This window comes from Cinclus cinclus, chromosome 3, assembly GCF_963662255.1.
Source record: "Cinclus cinclus chromosome 3, bCinCin1.1, whole genome shotgun sequence".
NCBI lineage: Eukaryota > Metazoa > Chordata > Aves > Passeriformes > Cinclidae > Cinclus > Cinclus cinclus.
The window spans coordinates 19540615-19559946 of record NC_085048.1 but is presented as its reverse complement, the minus strand read 5'-3'; the positions used below and the strand labels follow the sequence as shown (position 1 = coordinate 19559946).

The following is a 19332-nucleotide window of genomic DNA, read 5'->3' as shown; positions in this document are numbered from 1 at the left end:
TCTAAAGATATAATTCCACATATACTCTGAGCAACCTGTACCAACACTCAGTTTTATTCATGTCAAATTTCTTTTTCTCATATCCAGTCAGAACCTTCCTTGTTTCAATATATTACTACTACCTCTCATTGTCTTTCCATGCATTCCTGTAAAGTACTGAGGTCTGTTTTCTTGGTGATGTCCTGTTGGGAATGCAGTCTCAAAGGTCTTCTCTCATCCAGCTTCAATAAGCTGAGCTCCCCCAGCCTCATCGTTCACATGCTGCATTTCCCTGGCCATTTAGGTAGTGGTTCACTGCACACACTCAGATTTATAAACAACTTTCTGCAGGGTTAAAACTCAACACAATTTTCTAGGCACAGTCTACGAAATGTCAAGTAAACAGGAACAATCACTTCCCACATCTACTGGTTACAGTCCTGTTGATGCAACCCCCTATACGGTTCTCTGACTTTTTTTGTCAGGAATCAATTGCTGGCTTAGCCCTACTGCCTACCAGATTCCCAGCACCTTCTCTATAGGGAAGCTGCTCAGCCTGGCAGGGGGTTCATCCAACTAGAACTGCAGGACTTTGCACTTGTCCTTGTTTAATTTCATGGGGTTTCATGCTGGGTCTTTCCTCTATGCTCTCTAGGTCCATTGCCCTGAATGATGGCCCTACCCTGAAATGCACTGGCTGCAAATCCTGGTTTGGAGTCATCCATAAACTTAAAGAGGATATTTTGCAACTGTTCCTCTAGGTCACTGATAAAAATACCAAGCAGAAGAGGTCCTAGAAGAGTCTCCTGAGGAAGTCTAAAGAAATCTGGCTTCAGACTTCAACATGAACCATTTATCACTGCTCTTCTAATCTGATGATCTGGCTCTTCACCTGTTTGCTCATCTCCCCACCCAGACACTGATGTCCTAGCTTGGACAGAGAGATGTTGCAGGACAGTGTACTAAGTGACTTTGTAGGGTAGATGATATTCACTGCCCTTCCCTGATCCACAGATCTCTCTCTCTTCTGTGCAATAAGTATCCTCCTTTTATTTTGTTAGAAAATATTAAAAACTAGCACTAAAAACTTCATCATCATAAAAAAGTAGCCATAAGGAGGCACATATTCCATAAGAAGAGTCTGAGGTAGCCAGGTTTGGTAAGCCTGGAGAATAGAAGACTTGGGGCAAACCTAACAGCAGGTTTCAAGTATCTACGGAGAGGTAATCAAGAGTATGAAGCCAAGCTCTTTATTGCAGTGTATGGAGGAAGAATAAAATACTATTGATGTAAATAGAAAGAAGAAATACTTTGACTGGATGTCAGGTAAGAGAGCTGAACAGCAGAGCAGGTTGCCCAGAGAGCTAAACCATCTCCCTAATTGGGGATTTTCAAGATTCAACTGGAAAAAAACAACCGAGCAACCTGATCTGAAGTCCTAACAGACCTTGCTTTGAGCAGGAGGTTGGAGTAGAAATCTTGCAAGCATCATTTCCAAGTAAAATTATTCAGTGATTATTTCACCTCATCCTTCAAACTAAACAGGCTTGACCACTTAAATGTTTAAAAGAAATTATTTGGTGTAGTTTTTATTTAATGTTGGGCAGATATGTGGTGACTGAAAACACACACCCCTATGTTACTAAAAATCACTGTTCTATCAGGCACAGAAGCATCTGTGCTCTTCACTGAGCCTAGCCAAGCAGCCTCCAGCAAAATGAGAGCAAATCTCAGAAAACCTTCCTTCTACCAATAAATTACTTAATCAGGAAAGAAATAAAAAAGAAAAAAAAAACGATTGGCAGTCATCATAACGTGTTGCCCAGGTTGTTCTGTAACCTATAAAAAAGCGCCACATCAATGTGGCTTTTAAAAATTAACTTCCATGTATGCCTTATTAGAAAAACATATTACCCACCTCCCCAGAGGTCCAATTGCCACAGTAAGATTTCCTCCAAGTGTAAGATTCCCTCCTTTGGCAAAAGCTTCTACTGCTCTTTCATGATTCAGTATTATCACTAAGTCTGAGACCTATAAAATATCAAATAAAAGTACTACACTTTTTAAGAAGAAAGAACAACACAGGAGATTATTCTCCTTTCTTGTAAAGGATTATTTTGAAACAGCTTTCATGACAAAGTTGATTCTTTTTCTGCAAGGTATTTTGAATGAAAAATCCTTTCAACTACTTTTTTTAATCAAATTTGACTGATTTTTTCTTAAATTGCTAATATGGTCAGTATGTGATAAACAACAGCTGTAAGAGAAACTCTATGTTAATTCAAAACTCCTAATTGACAATTTCTTACTTTCTATGGCTTATACAAACAATTATTCAGATGTGAATAATTTTGATCCTTCAATAATTCAACCAATAAAGGCAAGACAGAACTTACTAAACAAAAATTCCTGTCCAAAGAATGAAAAGCAATAAGGATACAGATTCTATTGTTCAAACTTTATTTTCATGACAGGAGTTTTATATCTCTGTGTGTGTGTATATGAATTATTAATTAACTTTTAAAAACATGAATTTGAGATGTAGTCAGTTGTTTCAAGAACCTATTAAAGCTAATAATCGAAGAGGTAGCAATATATCCAAGGACTACTGCACCTGATCTTTCATCTGATGGACTTGACTGAAAGCCAGGTTCAGAAAAAAACTTTCAACTTACCCCAAAATCCAAACAGTGACAGCAGGGAATGCAAGAGGAAATACCAGATTATTTGCAAAACAAGGCTGCCTAGAAGTATTACACACAGCATAAGAGAGGTCTTTGTTATTAGCCCTGCAGTAACCTCCACCCCATCCCAAACAAAAGGTGGCTACAGGAGCAGTTTGTGAATCATCCAGGGATGGAGAGCAAATGCCTTTCAGGATACTGCTTCCTCCTCTTACCCATTAAGAGGATGAATCCATTGTTAAAGATAAGCCTTCAAGGAAAGAATTTATATGCATTTTAAAATGTGTCTTTAATTTGAAGTGCCAAGTCACTGTGACTTCTGAAGCATGATCTCCTCCTTGTTTGTTAAAAACATCCATAAGTATCACTACAGCTGTGTCAAATATAATCTCTCCTACAGGAATAATTTTCACCTAGTTTCTTAAACATCTAAGTTCATTTAGGACTAGAAGAATGCTGAAATGGGACTCTGGGCTCCTAAGTCACTCAGGCACTTCTGAATAACATATATTTTCTAGAATTAATAAAAAAATTTGTGTTATAATAATGGCAGTAAGGAAATAGTACTTTTTAAGGTGACTAAAATTTCAAATGAAGGGCACAGTATTACTCAGAGAAAAACCCCTCTCACAAATAGCTTCTGTATTGAAATTATTTGATTCAGTATCAATAGGAAGTGTCTAAGTTATCTAAAATATCAGGTGGGGATGATTGAAAGAAAATTTTCATAGATTAATCAAAACACATGAAGAGGCTTAAAATAAAAGAAAAACCCAAACAAACCCCACAACAAGACAAGCTCTGGGGCTCAAACTGAACACTTCAAAATGCATTCAGATCCTGTACTAATGAGAACCAATGAAAATCCTTTATAAAAATTAATGATTTTGTATTCACATCATTTTTTTAAAAAGTGCATGCAATAATGGCTGAGATCACACGGTGAACAAATGAGGAGAGAATAAAATATTGATCTGTTGCTCAACATGTGAATTCTGGCTGACTGGCTGCCAGGACAGGGGCAGTTGTAGATGTACTGGGGGCTGGCATGGATCATCCAGATCAGTGATACATGGATTCTTCTGAAGAGCAGAATGCCCATTGCTAGAGATCTAGTTGGGAGCGTATTGGTGCTCTGATTTTCTTTGGGAATCAGAAGAACAGAAGCTAAACAAAGAGAAGGACAAATCTGGAGGCTAGGGTGGGGAAGCAGAGGAAAGATGACAACATACAAATGTGAAGGAGCTGTGAGGAAGAAGAAGTGGAAGCAGAGGCAGAGCACTGTCAGGGCTCAGCTCACAGGGGTTTCTCTGAATATGATGGGAGTCCTTTCCTTAAGCATTTCTGCTGGCTGGAACTGGGTCCTTTGCTATAGTATTCCTTCAGAAGAGGCATCACCAGTTTTGGTGCTTTCAAACTGAAAGGTTATATCAGTAACCACAAGTGCGAGTGGGAAATATGGGAAGTACAGTAAAATTAAGTGGAGGCAATTTTACTCCAACTTCAGTTCTTTACACTGTTTCTTGCCAGATGGAGTCCCTGTGCCCTTACAGGATGCTTTTTCAATTAACTTCAAATGTTTTATATGTGAACACTGACAGGAAGCTCTCCGTAAGTGAAAAATTCAGTCCACTAGACGTGAGAAATCAAGGAAATTAGTGTCATGTCACTTTTTCCATCTAAATGTCTTCAATAATTTCACTGATGTAATTAAAAATCCCTCTTTTGTTTGTCTTGCATAAATGGATTTTGTAATAATATTTTGTACATAAAAGTACATTCTACTATCTCACTAACATTTAGATATTTTTCAGTGTATTTTAATTTCTTGCAAAAAAAGTTACCAACAAGTATTTCAAACACAAAACCATACCTCAATTCCAATTTCAAATCCACCACCAAGACCAGCAATTCCTATTGCAGAGGGAGCAGACCAGGCTGTCATGTAAAACAAGATAAACTTATGGAATTTTTGCCATATATTACAAGAGATACTAATTTTATTTCTACCATTAAAAATGCTAACAAATTCTGTATTTAAAACTATGTTCAAAACCACTCCAATGGAATCATAACTATGTTTCATCCTACAGGAAAGGATTTAAGAAATACAAACCCTCACAATCTAAACAATTCCTTGTTACAAATAATTTATCATACCCTTCTTCATAATCAGATATAATCAATTTTTCTAATTAATTTTATACTATGTACTTTTACATTTCATCCTTTTCAACAAAGATACTGAAAGCATTTACATTTGGTCAAACAAAGGTACAAAGATTTGAAAACAGCTTTCACACCAAACATTGTCACCTGTCATCTACTTGCCTGACTCATCACACATCTCTTGTTTTATGCTGTAAAAAGAATAATTAAAAAATACATTTTTATCTCTTTTAATTCACTCATGAAATACAAAAGGAAAATATTCACTTACCTCCATTAGGAAGACGAGCTAATACAATTCCACTTCCACCTCGGGCAGTCACCAAAAATCCAGCTTTGATAACAGACAAAACTGCAAGGCCTTTGGCTTTAGCTATGACATGAGCTGAAACAGCAAAATTAGTTATTCAAGGCATTGTACAAGAAGTTCTAAGAGAAGGGAAAACAAAAGATTTAATAAATATGAACACAAGAGTCAAATAACTGAAGCAAAAGCTTAAAAAAACCTGCAAAAAACGTTGAACTGACAATGACACTTCCACCACGGAAAACTGCAAACCTGGCTGCAGGTCACATTTGCTTGTAACAATCTACACATTGCCACAATGGCTTCACTTGTCATGATCAGCTGGTATAGAATTCGTTTGTTTTGTGCCACACACTTTGTGAGTGAGTACCCTTGGCAAGATAAACAGAAAAGAGGCAGTGAATATCTGACAACCATGTCTCCACAAATTTTTGGAGTCCAAATTTCAATCGCAGCAACACAGAGCAGCCTAACAACTTTGTACCATTAGACAGTGTTTGTGGCAAATACTGATGTGTCATCATCCTGCAAATCTTACTGCAAACCTTCCAGAACATAACAGTTGAGGATTCAAAACCACAACAAGCAACACCAGGTGGAGGAAGACACTAGGAGAAACACAGAGTAACAATTGAAAAATAAAGAGGACAGCAGCAAATAAGAGTCCTGAACCAGTATCAAAAGGAAAATCAACCTGATTTCTTTGTTTCATCTTATTTTCATCTAGCTAATTCTAATCAACACAGATATTCAAGATCTAGAGCTAGTATTCCAGGTTGTCTCTGAAGAATATACATTTACAGGGTTGAGCATGAGAAAGCCCATCCATCCCAGTGGGGGAAGCCTTCCAGTGCAGGTACCTTGTACCAGTAAACATTCAAAAGATCTCTCCCAGTAACACCTGCCAAAAATACAGCAAGCTGAAACCCTTCACTTCCAAAATATTTTCAAAGTTATGGTGCCTGAAATTTTCATTCATCTCTAAGTTGTGGTCAGTGGAAAGAGGGAATTGGTAAAGACAGCATGACTGCAACACAGGGAGCACTGAAAGCTTTTGCTGAATCAAAGAGTTTTCTTTACTCACGTGGTATGATTTTATCTGGTCCATTTCTGGAAGTTATTTCTGTAAATTCTCGTAGTATTTTAGCTGCCTTTTTAGCTTCTGACTTCAGGTTGGAAGGTATAGGGTTGTTCACTGTAAAACATGAAAGAAATAAATTATGGTCAGTTTAGGATATCTCATATGAACCAATCAGTATAATTTGTATGGAAAAAGAGGTTCTTTACAACTAAAGAGTACACCAAACAAACACAAGCAAATATAAGAAATTATCTCCTGTATCAGATCCACATTTTGTTTCTGACAGTTTTAACTGAAGACATCACTTAATAAAACACACAAGCCTGATCATTTTATGCAATCTCTTTCTCTTGTACATGTTCAGAATCCACACTGATAACAGCAAGGGTGTTTGAGACACATCCTTAGTTGTTCTTGTCACTATTTATTTATGGGCTTATTACATACAAATTTGTCTAATGCTTTTTCAATTCTGCTAATATTCTGCCACCTGAATTCCTGCACCAGCAGCAGTTTACCTCCTACCTAAAGAAATGTGTGCTCTATTTTAAATTAATTTGCTAATTACAGTGAATGCCTGCTAGGTCAAGTCTCACAAGTTCTGGTGAATACCTAATGCATTCAACTTACCTACTACCTTCATGCTTTTACAAATAGACAAAAACCACAGACTTCTACACTCTTTCAGGAGTTTCAGCCTTCTTAATCTCTCCTCAGGGCAGTTGCTCCATCACTGACTACTCTAATTGCTCTTCTCTACACCATTATCAACTCTGCTGTCCTTCAAACAGCAGAGCAACTGGCAACTGCTGACTCATGAACACTAGAAGTTTCACATCTCTTCAGGACACTTCTTTTACAGAGCTAATACATGTGGCATGTTATGAAAGTGAACAAAATTCTGTTTCGGATCAAGAAATTTCCTTATGAGATCTACTTTCTGTTGAAGGTCTTATCACTATTTCCTTTCCAATGTGACCTAACATAAACCCCTCACATATTAAAACTTAGAAAAAAAGCACAGATTAGACATCATGTTTACTTCATAAAGCTGCTGAGTACCATAGCAAGCACACAAAATCTTGAAATCTAGCCTCCAAACCGACAAGATCATAAAGTCCACAGAAATGTGTTTATTCCAATTTGATCAACCAGATCTTCTGTCACTAGTCAACAACTAGACAGAATCAAATACTATAAATTGTTAGTATTCTGCAACATTACAAATACCATTTCATGTATGAATAGTAATGTTTCACCTGCAGATTTGCAAAAAGAAACCTCAGTGCACTTAAAGAGATAGAAGTTTAGCCTTGATTGTTACATCTAATAAAATCCCTCAGAGCTACTTAAATTATTCTTGTTTTCCTGTCTGGACATAACAACACTCACTGTTTCCAAAGTTATCAGAACCAAACTATCCAACTAACACATAAATATATTGCCAGATCAAAGATGCATCTAATCTCACATTACATCTCTGAAAAAAACTAGTGACAGCATTTCCATAAAATTCAACTGTTCCTAAATTCACAAACATATTAAAAAGACTGTGCACAGAGAAACACCATTCAGTCAAAAAGTGGACTGTTTTTTAAATTGGCATTCTGTGAACATTCACTCATCTCTTCACTATGGGCAATATTCCCACCCAAAACCAAGAAGGTGAGGACTAAATTTTGAGGTTACATCCATGAAGCTTAGAGAGCAATTCAGCTTAGACCAAGTGGAGCATAGCATCAAGTCAGCCAGATTTCTGTCCAGGCTCCATTGACTAGAACATGATACTCCTCCATTTTTCAAAGAGAAGAATATTCCTCTAGTATGTTCTCCAGGCAAGAAGGAAGATTCCAAGACGAGAGGTTTTGACAGCTGAATGTCTGGATCAGCATTCCCTGAGAGAGCTTGCAGCAACATGTGGCTTTGGTGAAGATGCAGCAAGTACAACCTTAGAGAGTTTAAAGTGACATCAGTCATCAGAAGGCTGCACAGAAATATCAGCCTCTCTGGGAACAAAAGGAAATGTATAGAATGCAACAGACTCTAAACCACAGTTATCAGAGTAGAAATATTAATTCTATCTCCTAATAATCCCTTCTCTTTTCAGAAAATTAAGATGATAGCCAAGCCCCTGAGTGTGAAAGGATAGGAGAAGGTGAAGCTTTAAGAGTTCAGGATATTCTGAAAACTTCTTGGCTTGTGAATTTTCTCAGACTGTTACGGTACTAAAATTGTCCAACTGCTTGCAGTTTTCAACATGCATTTCTTCTGCAGTTGGAAGGTTTCTCGAGGCTGGAACATGGCAAGAGGAGAGGCCAGTGCAGCTCAAATAAAACATGAACTCACAATTGCTTTTGATAGATTAACAAAGTGGGGTGGAGCATATGTCTCCATTACTTCTGTGGTTTGTACTTCACACTGCATTTTCAAGGTCAGAGGGCAAACATGACCAGCATGTTGAAAGAGAAAAGGAAGATTTCTGGTTTTTGATACCTCTGTGGAAATAAACTAAGGCAGTCCCAAAAAGCATATTGCAACACCATTCTTCTCAAGAAGGTACAAAGAATAAACCTAGCATACTATAATTTGTAAGTAATAATTAACATTGTAATACATAGTGCATACCATTTTGCAAAATCAGGCAAACACTTCTATACCTAGGTTTTCACTTCAGATGCTTTTCAGGTCTAAAGGTCTCAAATTTGGGAAAGTTCACCTATCTAGTATTCCCAAAGCACACACTTCATGGTACTTAATTTTTCCTAACGGTTCAGTAAGATTAAACTGTGGCAAAATGGACAGTTATGTGCCTTAGCATGCAGGACTTCTAGCAAAGTGATCAAGACAATGAAAATTAGACCTGTACACTGGAGATTAAATAAATAAATAAATAAAAAATTGGGGAGATGAAAACACTGGAGTTAAAAAAAATACTGAGTAAAAGCAAGCATTATCCAGCTTCTAGATTAGAGAAATAAAATAAACTTCTGTGCTCTTCTCAAATTCTTCTTCCTTGTTACTCACACATTCCTTCCTCCCCTTTGCTTCTCTTTGGATAATCTCAGAATTTGGAGAAACATTTCCAAATATTCTTCCTACTCTTCAAAATTTAAGAAAAAAAAAGCAGCTCGTACTTCATACAGCTTATAAAATAAATCCCTTAGCTAAATCAATTGAGAAAATGAGGTGTTTTCAGACCTGAAAGTCTGCAAACAGGAAGAATAGAGTGGAGAAAAACATAAATAAACATTACAGTATCTGTAAGCATTTTCAGAGTCAGAATTAGTTCAGAAAGATTTGATGGTTACCAGAAAAGACTGTATGCATGCCACTGTGTACGTAGGAGCCACTATTTAATTGAAGAAAGCTGAACTTCAGGAGTCAGCAGAAATAATACTCTTACTACTTCACTGTTCCTTCACCTCAATACATAACACGTTCTAGTCAAAAGTGTCCCTGCCTAATGCAGGAGGGGTTGGAACAGATGCCCTTTTCCTTTCCAGCCCAAACCATTCTATGATTTTCCTGCAATATGATTCCAAAAACTGTTTTCTAAAACATAAATTTTGCACAGAAAAATAGCATAGGTATTTAAATAGTTTAGCACATTAAAGAATAGCTATTTCCACTCCAACCTTTCTAAAAGGGTATTTTTTTTTTTTTTGGTGCCACATAGTGTGGGGTACCTTTATCACCAGGGAATGAAGAAACTGGAGAGACATTCATCTAGCTGTATACTACAACAGTAAGCACAGGAAAGCTTAACTTCTCATTCTCAAACCAACATGAGAAACTTCACTTTCTCCCTGTATCACTTATTTCCTGCATGATTATTTCTTCCTCATTCCTTAGGCAGTTACAGGAATTCACTACACCATTATCCCTTGCTTTTTCCCTTCCTGTCACAGACTGAAGTAACACAGGATTATTTTTCTGGACTAAGACACAACAGGTGGATTTGACAACAGCATTGTGCATTCTGCATTTACTTTGCACATCACTAGACTTGTGCACTTTCAGAAGCTAATAAATGGGTGATATTTCTAAAGCACAAGAGAAGTACAGAGATGGGAAAAGGGAAGAAAAAAAGAAAGAGGTTGAACATGCTACCAACCAAAGAGCTCAAAGCTACACCTTCAGAGAAGGTCTGCAAGTAAGATTTTAATTTTGACAGTAGCAGGTATGTAAGTGACATTGATTGGCAAGCATACATGGCACAGAGAGGTTTTAACAACAGGCAGGATGAATAAGCCATCTGATTAAACACTTTCAGGCTGCAAACCAACCCAGTTATTCAAAGTGGTAACCATATGATTCTTTCCCCAGTGGCTCACTTTGAGTTCCTTGTTTACTTCCATAGTGTTGTGTAGATACTAAGGAACTGGTGGGATGCCTAAAGGAGCCTTGAGGAACTGATGACTTGTTTAAAAAAAAAAACCCAAACAAATCCACACCCTTACTTCAATTATGTATAAAATTATGCCTGATAAGGCCTGGCTGGACTCCCAATTTGGTGAATGCTAGAACTACAGCAGAAGACATAGTATTTTTATTACTGAGGGCAGGGGGAAGCTTGGCTCTCCCGCATGGGCTGTGCCACACTCAGGATTTTATTGACATAGTTCAGGATTATATAAGGACAGAGTCAACAATCAGCACTACAAAAGCAATGTTTAATGGTTTAATATATATTAAAAACCCTAGTAAATAAAAAGTAGCACAAATATGTCAGACAATTTGAAGCTATTCACTTAAAAAAAAGGACATAGAGGTTTGCACTATGAAATAGTGGCATCTGTTCCAAAGTACAACAGAAATAAAATATTATAGTGAAAGCAGAGGAGTCAATTCTTGTTTCTATTTATTTTAATCACTCTATAAACAGAGCAAATTGTGAGATTTCTGTGACCTCAAAAATTATTTCAATGTCTGTTCATCTATCAAATCTATCTCTTTTCCAAGCTTGCCTTAGGATTTGGATTGTAAAATTAGTTCCTTAGAAACTCATTTAATATCACAAGTCTATTGAAAAAATCATATAGACATATCTGCTTTTTAACAAAAATACTGTGTGAAATATTTAGACATAAGCAGAATTTCCATGTTCAGTTTACCCCATCAGTAACATACGTAATAACCCTATAGCACCGTCTTCACTATTAGCTTTTAAGTATGCATATCTAATTGTCTGTTTTGTATTCAAGCAGTGCTCAGGAAAGAGGTAACCAGAAGCAATAAGACAATAATATCTATCAGGAGGATACACTGACTGATGGATTTGGAATGCCATGACCAGTGAATGCTCAGCTGGGAGCAAGCTTCATTTGCACTCCTGCTTGTTGAAAGGAGAAGATATTGAGCATATGTGAGTCAGCAATGCAAAACCCCATGGGGGAATATCACACCAAAATTGATTAACTGCTTAATTTGTAAGCTGATGAGGCAAGTGCGTCAGCCTCTAATTTACATTCTGACTAACAGTAATAATTTGCTGGCTGAATATTTGGTGAAATTATCTGAGCAAGGTGCATTGAGGAATAAAAAGAGCCTTTTTACTTAAAAGCTATAACTAATTCTGATACAATCAAAATTATGGTGAATATGAACAGATGAAATAAAGCCCAATGGCATTACAAGAACCCAAACCTCAAAAGTACAGTTGCAAAGAACAGATGACAAAGGGGAGACAAAGACTCACATGCAGATTTCACACATATGTTGCCCATGTATGTTTGAGATTTGAAGTATTTGGTGAAAGGTGGTTTTGTGGGCATTTTTTTGCCCACAAAAAGAAGAAAAAACAATGACAAATACCTCTATGAGCCTCATACAGTAATTCAGTCTTTGTGTTCACTTCACTAAGAAACAGCACAAGAATACAATAACGCATAGCTGATTTGCAAATACCCATGGTTACATCAGGAACATCAAAAAGCTAGAAGGCTTATATGAACAGAGAACATTCAAAACATGAACATCCATAAACATGAAAACTCACGTAGTCAAGAAAATTTAAAGAACAACCTTCTAATGGGAAAGAGAAACCTGAAAAACAAGACTGTGCAGCACTGGAAAAATGCCTAAACAAGAAATTTCAATTTGGCATTGCAATTAGAGATTAATGCAATTTTGGTTTCAGAAACATGTAACAACACGATACTGTGGTAACCAGCTCCAGCCTTGGGATTCACCTGGTGTTTGGAATTCCTCAAACATATCCTCAGATATGTATCATAAACATTTTGCCCAGCCCAAGAAAAAGTGATGCAACACAGAGACATGGATGATGAGCAGCAGCCTATGCTAAACATGTCTCTGTGAGTCTCTCTCCCTTTATGGTTTCCAACACTTGAAGTCAATGATTGAAGGCAAAGAATACAGGATAATAAGATGCCAAGAAAAGACCTGTAAAGTTCAAGGAAATAATGGAGTAAGTTGAAAAGGACCCTATAGGAAAAGGATGTTTAAAAATAAAGGCAGTAACAACCCTCTTTAGCTGAAATCCAGTAGACTACTGTTGTTAAAGCCCGAGGTCCTTACTCTTGGTTTGAAACCAACAAAGAGGTACTGTTTCCTACAGATTCCAAGGACCATGAACAAGGAAAGGTTCAGAATGTACATTTTGAACATCCTGCTTATGGTAGCTTATGGTATAGGCAAGGAGTCTACGAAAGCAGTAGCAGAGAATGAGAAAGCATTACTGACACACAGGTTGGCCAATGGGTGAGGCTTGAGAACAGCAAGGGAGACAGGAGACAACATATCATACATCAGTGTAAGGCAATGGAAGCAGAGCTGAAAAGTAGTAAATAGGGTCTCTGTTACAGTGAAGTTTTGCACTATTCTCATGTATTTCTACCACAGTCTTTATCAGTTGGATTCCTGAAGTTTTATCAGCTTCTGTGCTTCACTGCTCATCAACACTGGTGTGAGAAATCAGTGATCTGTCAGTGACAGTATGAGTTACAGCAGGGTACAAATACTACAGCAAGCACTACATAGCCTTGGAGAGTGTCATCTGCACTGGAAGATTCTAATGGCTTTAATACTGTGAATTAATGTAACTACACTTTCCTCCTTCTCCACCCTGGATTACAAGTTGTTTACTGGATAGCACTGCACTAAGCTGGTGCTGGTAGTGGTGAGAGGGGCAGAACAGACCAGAAAGGTCTGCAGAACCTGCAGCTGGCAGCATACAGAAATCAAGGAGTTGGAAGTATTTTAAGGTTTATCTAAGACAGATGGAAATATATTCTGTCCAAACAGTTCAGTGAAAGGAAGTAAAAAGGTGCTTAAAAATATAGCAGAAAATGACAACAAAACCAAAAAACAACCACTCTTAAAACCAGCCTGTTTTTCCTTGTTTTACCTTCAATAACCTACTGAAGTTAGCTGTTGATGACAGCCTGTGCCCAGGGAAAAACTCATAAGCATACTGAAGTTGCAACTAAATTCAGCCTTCAAGAACTCAGATATACAAATGGAAGGACACAGAATATAGCACCTTCTCTAAAAGGATAACAGTCCAAAAATACTGTATTTCAAAGAGGAGAATCTCACAGACATTGCTATCAACATAGAAAACTGAGATATTTACAGTATTTTGAAGAATTTTTTAATGGAGAACATTTTAATAAGAAATTATAATAGAATTTGGAAGCTTATATTTCCACAATTACATATATTGTACATTTAAATCACAGCAATTTGTGTGGAGGGAGGAATAACAAATTAAGATGAATATTAAGATCAATACTTCTGAAAACCTTTAAGCAAACTTGCATTACCTCTGTATGGTCATTGCAAGATAGTTAACAAGTCAGACAGTGAGAAGTAACACAGGCATCGCCATTTGGACTTTGGCATGCAAATACACAGTATGAAATCAACACAAAATACAAAGAATCACAAGTCTTTACTGAAAGAAGAGCCATTTCAAACACAGAAGGCATTTCATTGATAAAAAGGAAGTAATGGGAATAGATGAGCAGATTTCTTCCTTTGTGTGTCTGTCCTTTTAGGTTTTTTTTTTTTTAAATATTACTATGAGTTATGGAAATGAAAATACTTCTGAAGATAACTCAAAAGAACCCAGAATAATTGGAGGCATGTAAATGTGGTAACTCTAAACCTGGAGAGGCAAGCTGCCTCACCCCAACCTGCATGTGCACTATGTCTACAATTAGCTGGTACTCTAAGATGAGTAACTCTTCACAGCCTTTATTAGAGAATCATTGAATGGATTCTGTTGAAAGGGATCTGAAAGACCATCCAGTTCCAGCCCCCTGTAATGGGCAGGGATATGTTCTCCTAGACCAGGTTGCTCAAAGTCCCACCCAATTCCACAGAAAAGGCATCCACAGCTCCTCTGGGCAACCTGTTCCCGGTGCCTTACACCCCTCACAGTAAAGAATGCATTCCTAACATCTAATTAAATCTCCCCTCTTTTAGTTTAAAATTGCTACCCTTTGTTCTATCACTACTGACTGTGTAAAAAGTCACCTTTTAAGCATCACGCCCCTCCCTGGAGTTGTCTCTTCTCCACACTGAACAAACCCAGCTTTCTCAACCTATCTCCATAGGAGAGGCATTTCATCCCTTTGATCATCTTTGCTGCCTTCCTCTGAATTTGCTCCAACAGATCCACATTTGTCTTGTGCTAAGAACTCCAGAGCTCGATGCAGCACTCTAGGTGGGATCTCATGAGAGCAGAGTAGAGAGGCAGAATCCTGTCCCTTGCCCTGCTGTCTATGCTGCACTGGATGCAGCCGAGGGTGCAGTTGGGCTTCCTGGGCTGCAGGGGCACGCTGCCAACTCATGTCCAGTGTTTGTAGGACATAATCTCCATGTCCTTCTCAGCAGTGCTGCTCTCAATGAGTTCCACTCCCAGTCCATACCTGTAACTGGGATTGCCTTGATCCAAGTGCAACACCTTCTATTTGGACTTGTTGAACTTCCTGAGGTTCTTGTGGTACCACTTCTCAAGCTTGTCCAGGTCCCTCTCGATGGCAATCCCATCCTTCTGTTCTATTAATGGCACTGGTAAGCTTCATGTCATCAGCAAACTTGCTGTGGGTAAGCACTGAATGTAGGTTTAAGGCTTTTTGCTATGATGTTTTTAAAGGAGTAAGTAAAGTTCATGGTCAAGTTTTTAGGCTGTTGTTCTCTAAGCAAAGGTATTTTGTAAACTCAGGCTTACAGAGGTAGAAATTGAAATGTTAGCTGATGACCTTTTGGAAAGCAAAGCAAAATTTATTTGAAATGCCATAATTATATAAAATAATACATCTAAAATAAGCTTAGGCTCTGCACAGGCTATCTGATATAAATTTAATGACATGAAATGTGATAAAAGTAATAATGTTTGTTAGCTGTATCAGTGTGACTACTGTTGTGTACAGTGTCCAAAAGCACCAAAGACTTTTGGTCAGCTCTAGTGTTTACAAGCTGCCTTTTCAAATCTTGCAACCATTACATATGCACTTCTAGACCATGGGAGCTCAATATTTTTCACATGAAATAATAATTTTGTTATGCTAAAATAACCCTACAACATGTAAAAAACCCATGCCCCGTTTCCTCCGGGGAAAATTTTTATAACTTTTCTCCACAGAGAGTAAATAATTAATTCAAACACAAAGTTGATCACTTTGTAACTTTATGTGGTATCAGACCTCAGTCTCACATTGCATTAACTATTTCCCTGAGAAAAGTCAAGGGGAAAAAAAAGCCCTGTAACACACTCTCCTGCATTATCAAAAACATTTGATGACTTGGGTTCCAAGCAGTTTTTGTACTGAAGTCAGTTTGGAGAAAATTGTTATTAGAGATGCAGAATTTCCTCTCATGTCCTTTCCCGATGAAAGCTGGAATGAGGGTAAAATGATAGTGACAAAGCTGAACATCATACTTTAAAAAGAAAAATGTGTTCCCCTTGTGGATGCAAGATGTTTCAACTAGGTGATGATCCTTATTTCTTAGGAACTGTGGCATATGAAGAGAGTTGATACCTGAAGCACAGAGGATTTGTTCCAAAAAGTACATTAGACATCTGTTCAGCTGCACAGGAGGCAGACTAGTGGAAAACCTGTAGCTAAAAGTCTTCAGAAATTCTTATAACTTTTAGCAATTGTAAGAATACTAAAATCCAAGTCCACAGCTCTACAACCAAGTTGTAGCTTTGCACTAGAAGAAAGGATAAACACAAGTGGCATGAGAAAGAAATCACTCCATTTGTGCAAAATGAATCATAAACCATAACTTTCAAGAATATAAAGACAGTGATATGCTCTAAAACATGCACGAAAGGCAGAGTTGTGCTGGGGGCTGTCTGAGACTCACGTGTGAACTCTAGCAAGAATTTGTACTACAAGAATTGCAGGCTTTGGCTCAAAACATGCCACCAAACCTATCCATTCTACACCACTGAAACCCTTTCAGGAAGTCTTTCATATATACTTACATGTTATATATATGCAACATGTTATAACATGTTGGATGTGTAAGCAATTGGCACCAAAGGGGTCCTACCCATCAAGTAAGATAAGCAGAATGACTAAAGCTAAGTCAGAGCCACAGATTCAGTTCTACCGGTCTCATGTCATCTTAATACAGGAGTTGGTATGATATATGAAATTTAGACAGGGGTTTAAGGGGAAAATCCCAAAGAGAATCCTAATTTTGACTTGTTAATTCTATTTTAATAACAAAGAATAAACTTCAAGGCAAACCAAGCAGATTACATTATTATTCTCTCCACATAAAAGCTTTAACTAAAATAAGGCTGTTTTTACAAAAATCCTAAACAAACATCTTGTTTATCTTCTCAACAAGGCCAGAAGTACAGAGAGAATAAAAATGTAACAGATGAAACCCAGATGTGCGCTACACAACAGCCCTCTATACTGCCATTAAAAAATACTAACTACCTAAAAAAATAGACTCTGCTTATTTCCCAATGAAAATACTTAACACTTCTGTCAAGAAAACTGTCACCATCATTCTGATTCTCTCATTTCTATACTTCATAGATGTCCCAATTCACTATGTGCGTGAATCAAATCTAAGAAGTCACCAATTCCCAGAACTAATTAAATCCTACAAATAATCACACAAGAAAAATTCCTTCAAGCCAAAAGGAATAAACATTTAAAAAGTAAAGGTACTTGATATTTATTAATCAACAATTAGAAGAACCCTAGTTCTGCCAAAGTTCTTAAATTATCTTGTTCATAAGAGCGTTTCTTCTCCACTAAGTCATACAGGTTATCCTTCATAACAGTCCTGCATTACAGGCTCTTTTGCAACATTGCAATAACTGTTTCAAAAGTCCCCCAAATATGGAGAGCTTATTACATCAGAAAGAGTAATTCTTAATGTGACAAACCATGATGATACAAAAGACAACAGTGAATTCTGTCACAGCCCATTTCAAAGGTATGAAGTTGCCATTAGCTGAAGGTGAAAATTGTGACTCTCTTCCACTGCTAAGGGCTGCAAATGACAGAAACCTTTAGCTTGAAAAACATCTCTGAGATCATCAAGTCCAACTTTTGACCAAACACCACTTTGTCAGCTAGACCACAGCCCTAAGTGTCACGTCCAGTTGTTCCTTGAACACCTTCAGGGATGGTGACTCCACCACCTCCTTGGGAAGCCTGTTCCGATGCTTGACAATCCCTTCAATTAAGAAGGTGGGATAATACACAAGGATCCTCCCCAGTCCCCTCCCAAAGACAGGGAAACATGAAAGACACTGTCTCAGAATTACAGCTAGGCATGTGCCTACATGTGACAAACACAGCTACAAACACTGGGTTTTATAGGAACTCCAGGATGGCCTTTCAAAACACTCACTTCTATATAGACCCTTACCTTCCCCAACCCACCCAGGAACAGGGGTGTAGGGGGGGAATCCGTTTCCAATGTCGACACCACAAGGGACTTCACGTGACAGAAAGCAGGACTAAAGTCACTCTGCACCGCTCAGTTATATAATATGGCAGAACCACATGTGAGAATGCCACAACTGACTCATCCTGCCCTCCTATACCAAGGCTATGTCTGACAAGCTATGTCTGACAAGCGACCTGGCTCCACCACCTTACAGTCCCAACACCTGTGAGCTGGCCAGACAACAGCAGGATGCTGCAGGCACCGGGGGCAAACACCACGTAGCTGATTACCAATCGCTTCCACTGCAAAGTCAAATAACCAGATAATTAAAAAAAATGTGGTTATACTGTAACTGTATTTGCCAAAGAAGAGGCATATACAGTACAGCATTTCGAGCTGCACAAAAGGAAACATGCAGTTTGTTTCATTCCACAGCAAATGTCATATAAGCTCTTCAGCTTTCATTTGCAAGTCACAGATCTGGCACAAAATTAAGAATCGGGCACTTTTTATTTCACTTCCAAAGTGCTGCATTTTGACCAGAAGACCAGCCAAGCAAGTCTTTAAAAAGCAGCAGGGGAATCCAGTCCTGGCCACACCCTGCCGTGATGGGGCTGCGTCTGCTGGTGTTACAAAACCCAGCCAGGTATATAGATACAGTGTACAATATAGCCCAGCAGAAAAAATAGAAATAAATACATACGAAAGTTTAAAATATATATATAAGTAACTAAATAGAAATAAAACATAAAAAAATGTGCATACATATCTTACAATACATAGTAGGTATATGTATCTATATTATATATAGATATGAAATACAGCTAAATAAAACAAACCAAAAGCCAGACACTCGAATTGCCCTGGAAAATGAAGCGCCCATGTGCTCAATTTCAGCAGCAGCCTGGCGAGGCCAAAGCCGCATTCGACGCTTTTTAGATTTTTACGGGGAGGACACAGCACATGCTGCGACCCCGGGCGAGAAGGGGCTGCGATGTGCCCGCGGTGTACGAGCGCGTTCGCTCCGCCCGCGGGGGTGGCTCCGTGCCCGCCGCGCCTGAGGAGCCCACCTGGCCCCGCGGGATCCTCACTCCTGCCCCGCTGAGGAGCCCACCTGCTCCCGCGGGATCCTCACTCCTGCCCCGCTGAGGAGCCCACCTGGCCCCGCGGGATCCTCACTCCTGCCCCGCTGAGGAGCCCACCTGGCCCCGCGGGAT

General features: G+C 38.3%; 1 protein-coding gene across 1 annotated transcript in view; it reads right to left on the bottom strand.

Annotated features, from left to right (window-relative positions):
• The window catches only part of SH3YL1 (SH3 and SYLF domain containing 1), a 46889-nt gene extending 27849 nt beyond the window's left edge, over positions 1-19040 (bottom strand). The window contains exons 1-7 of the mRNA XM_062488957.1: positions 18978-19040; positions 18328-18417; positions 12035-12155; positions 6224-6334; positions 5104-5217; positions 4537-4601; positions 1898-2010 (exon numbers count right to left, since the gene is read on the bottom strand). Coding sequence (XP_062344941.1) covers positions 1898-2010; positions 4537-4601; positions 5104-5217; positions 6224-6334; positions 12035-12155; positions 18328-18417; positions 18978-19040 — 677 coding nt within the window. The remainder of the gene's footprint in view (positions 1-1897; positions 2011-4536; positions 4602-5103; positions 5218-6223; positions 6335-12034; positions 12156-18327; positions 18418-18977) is intronic.
• Positions 19041-19332: the final 292 nt, after the last annotated feature.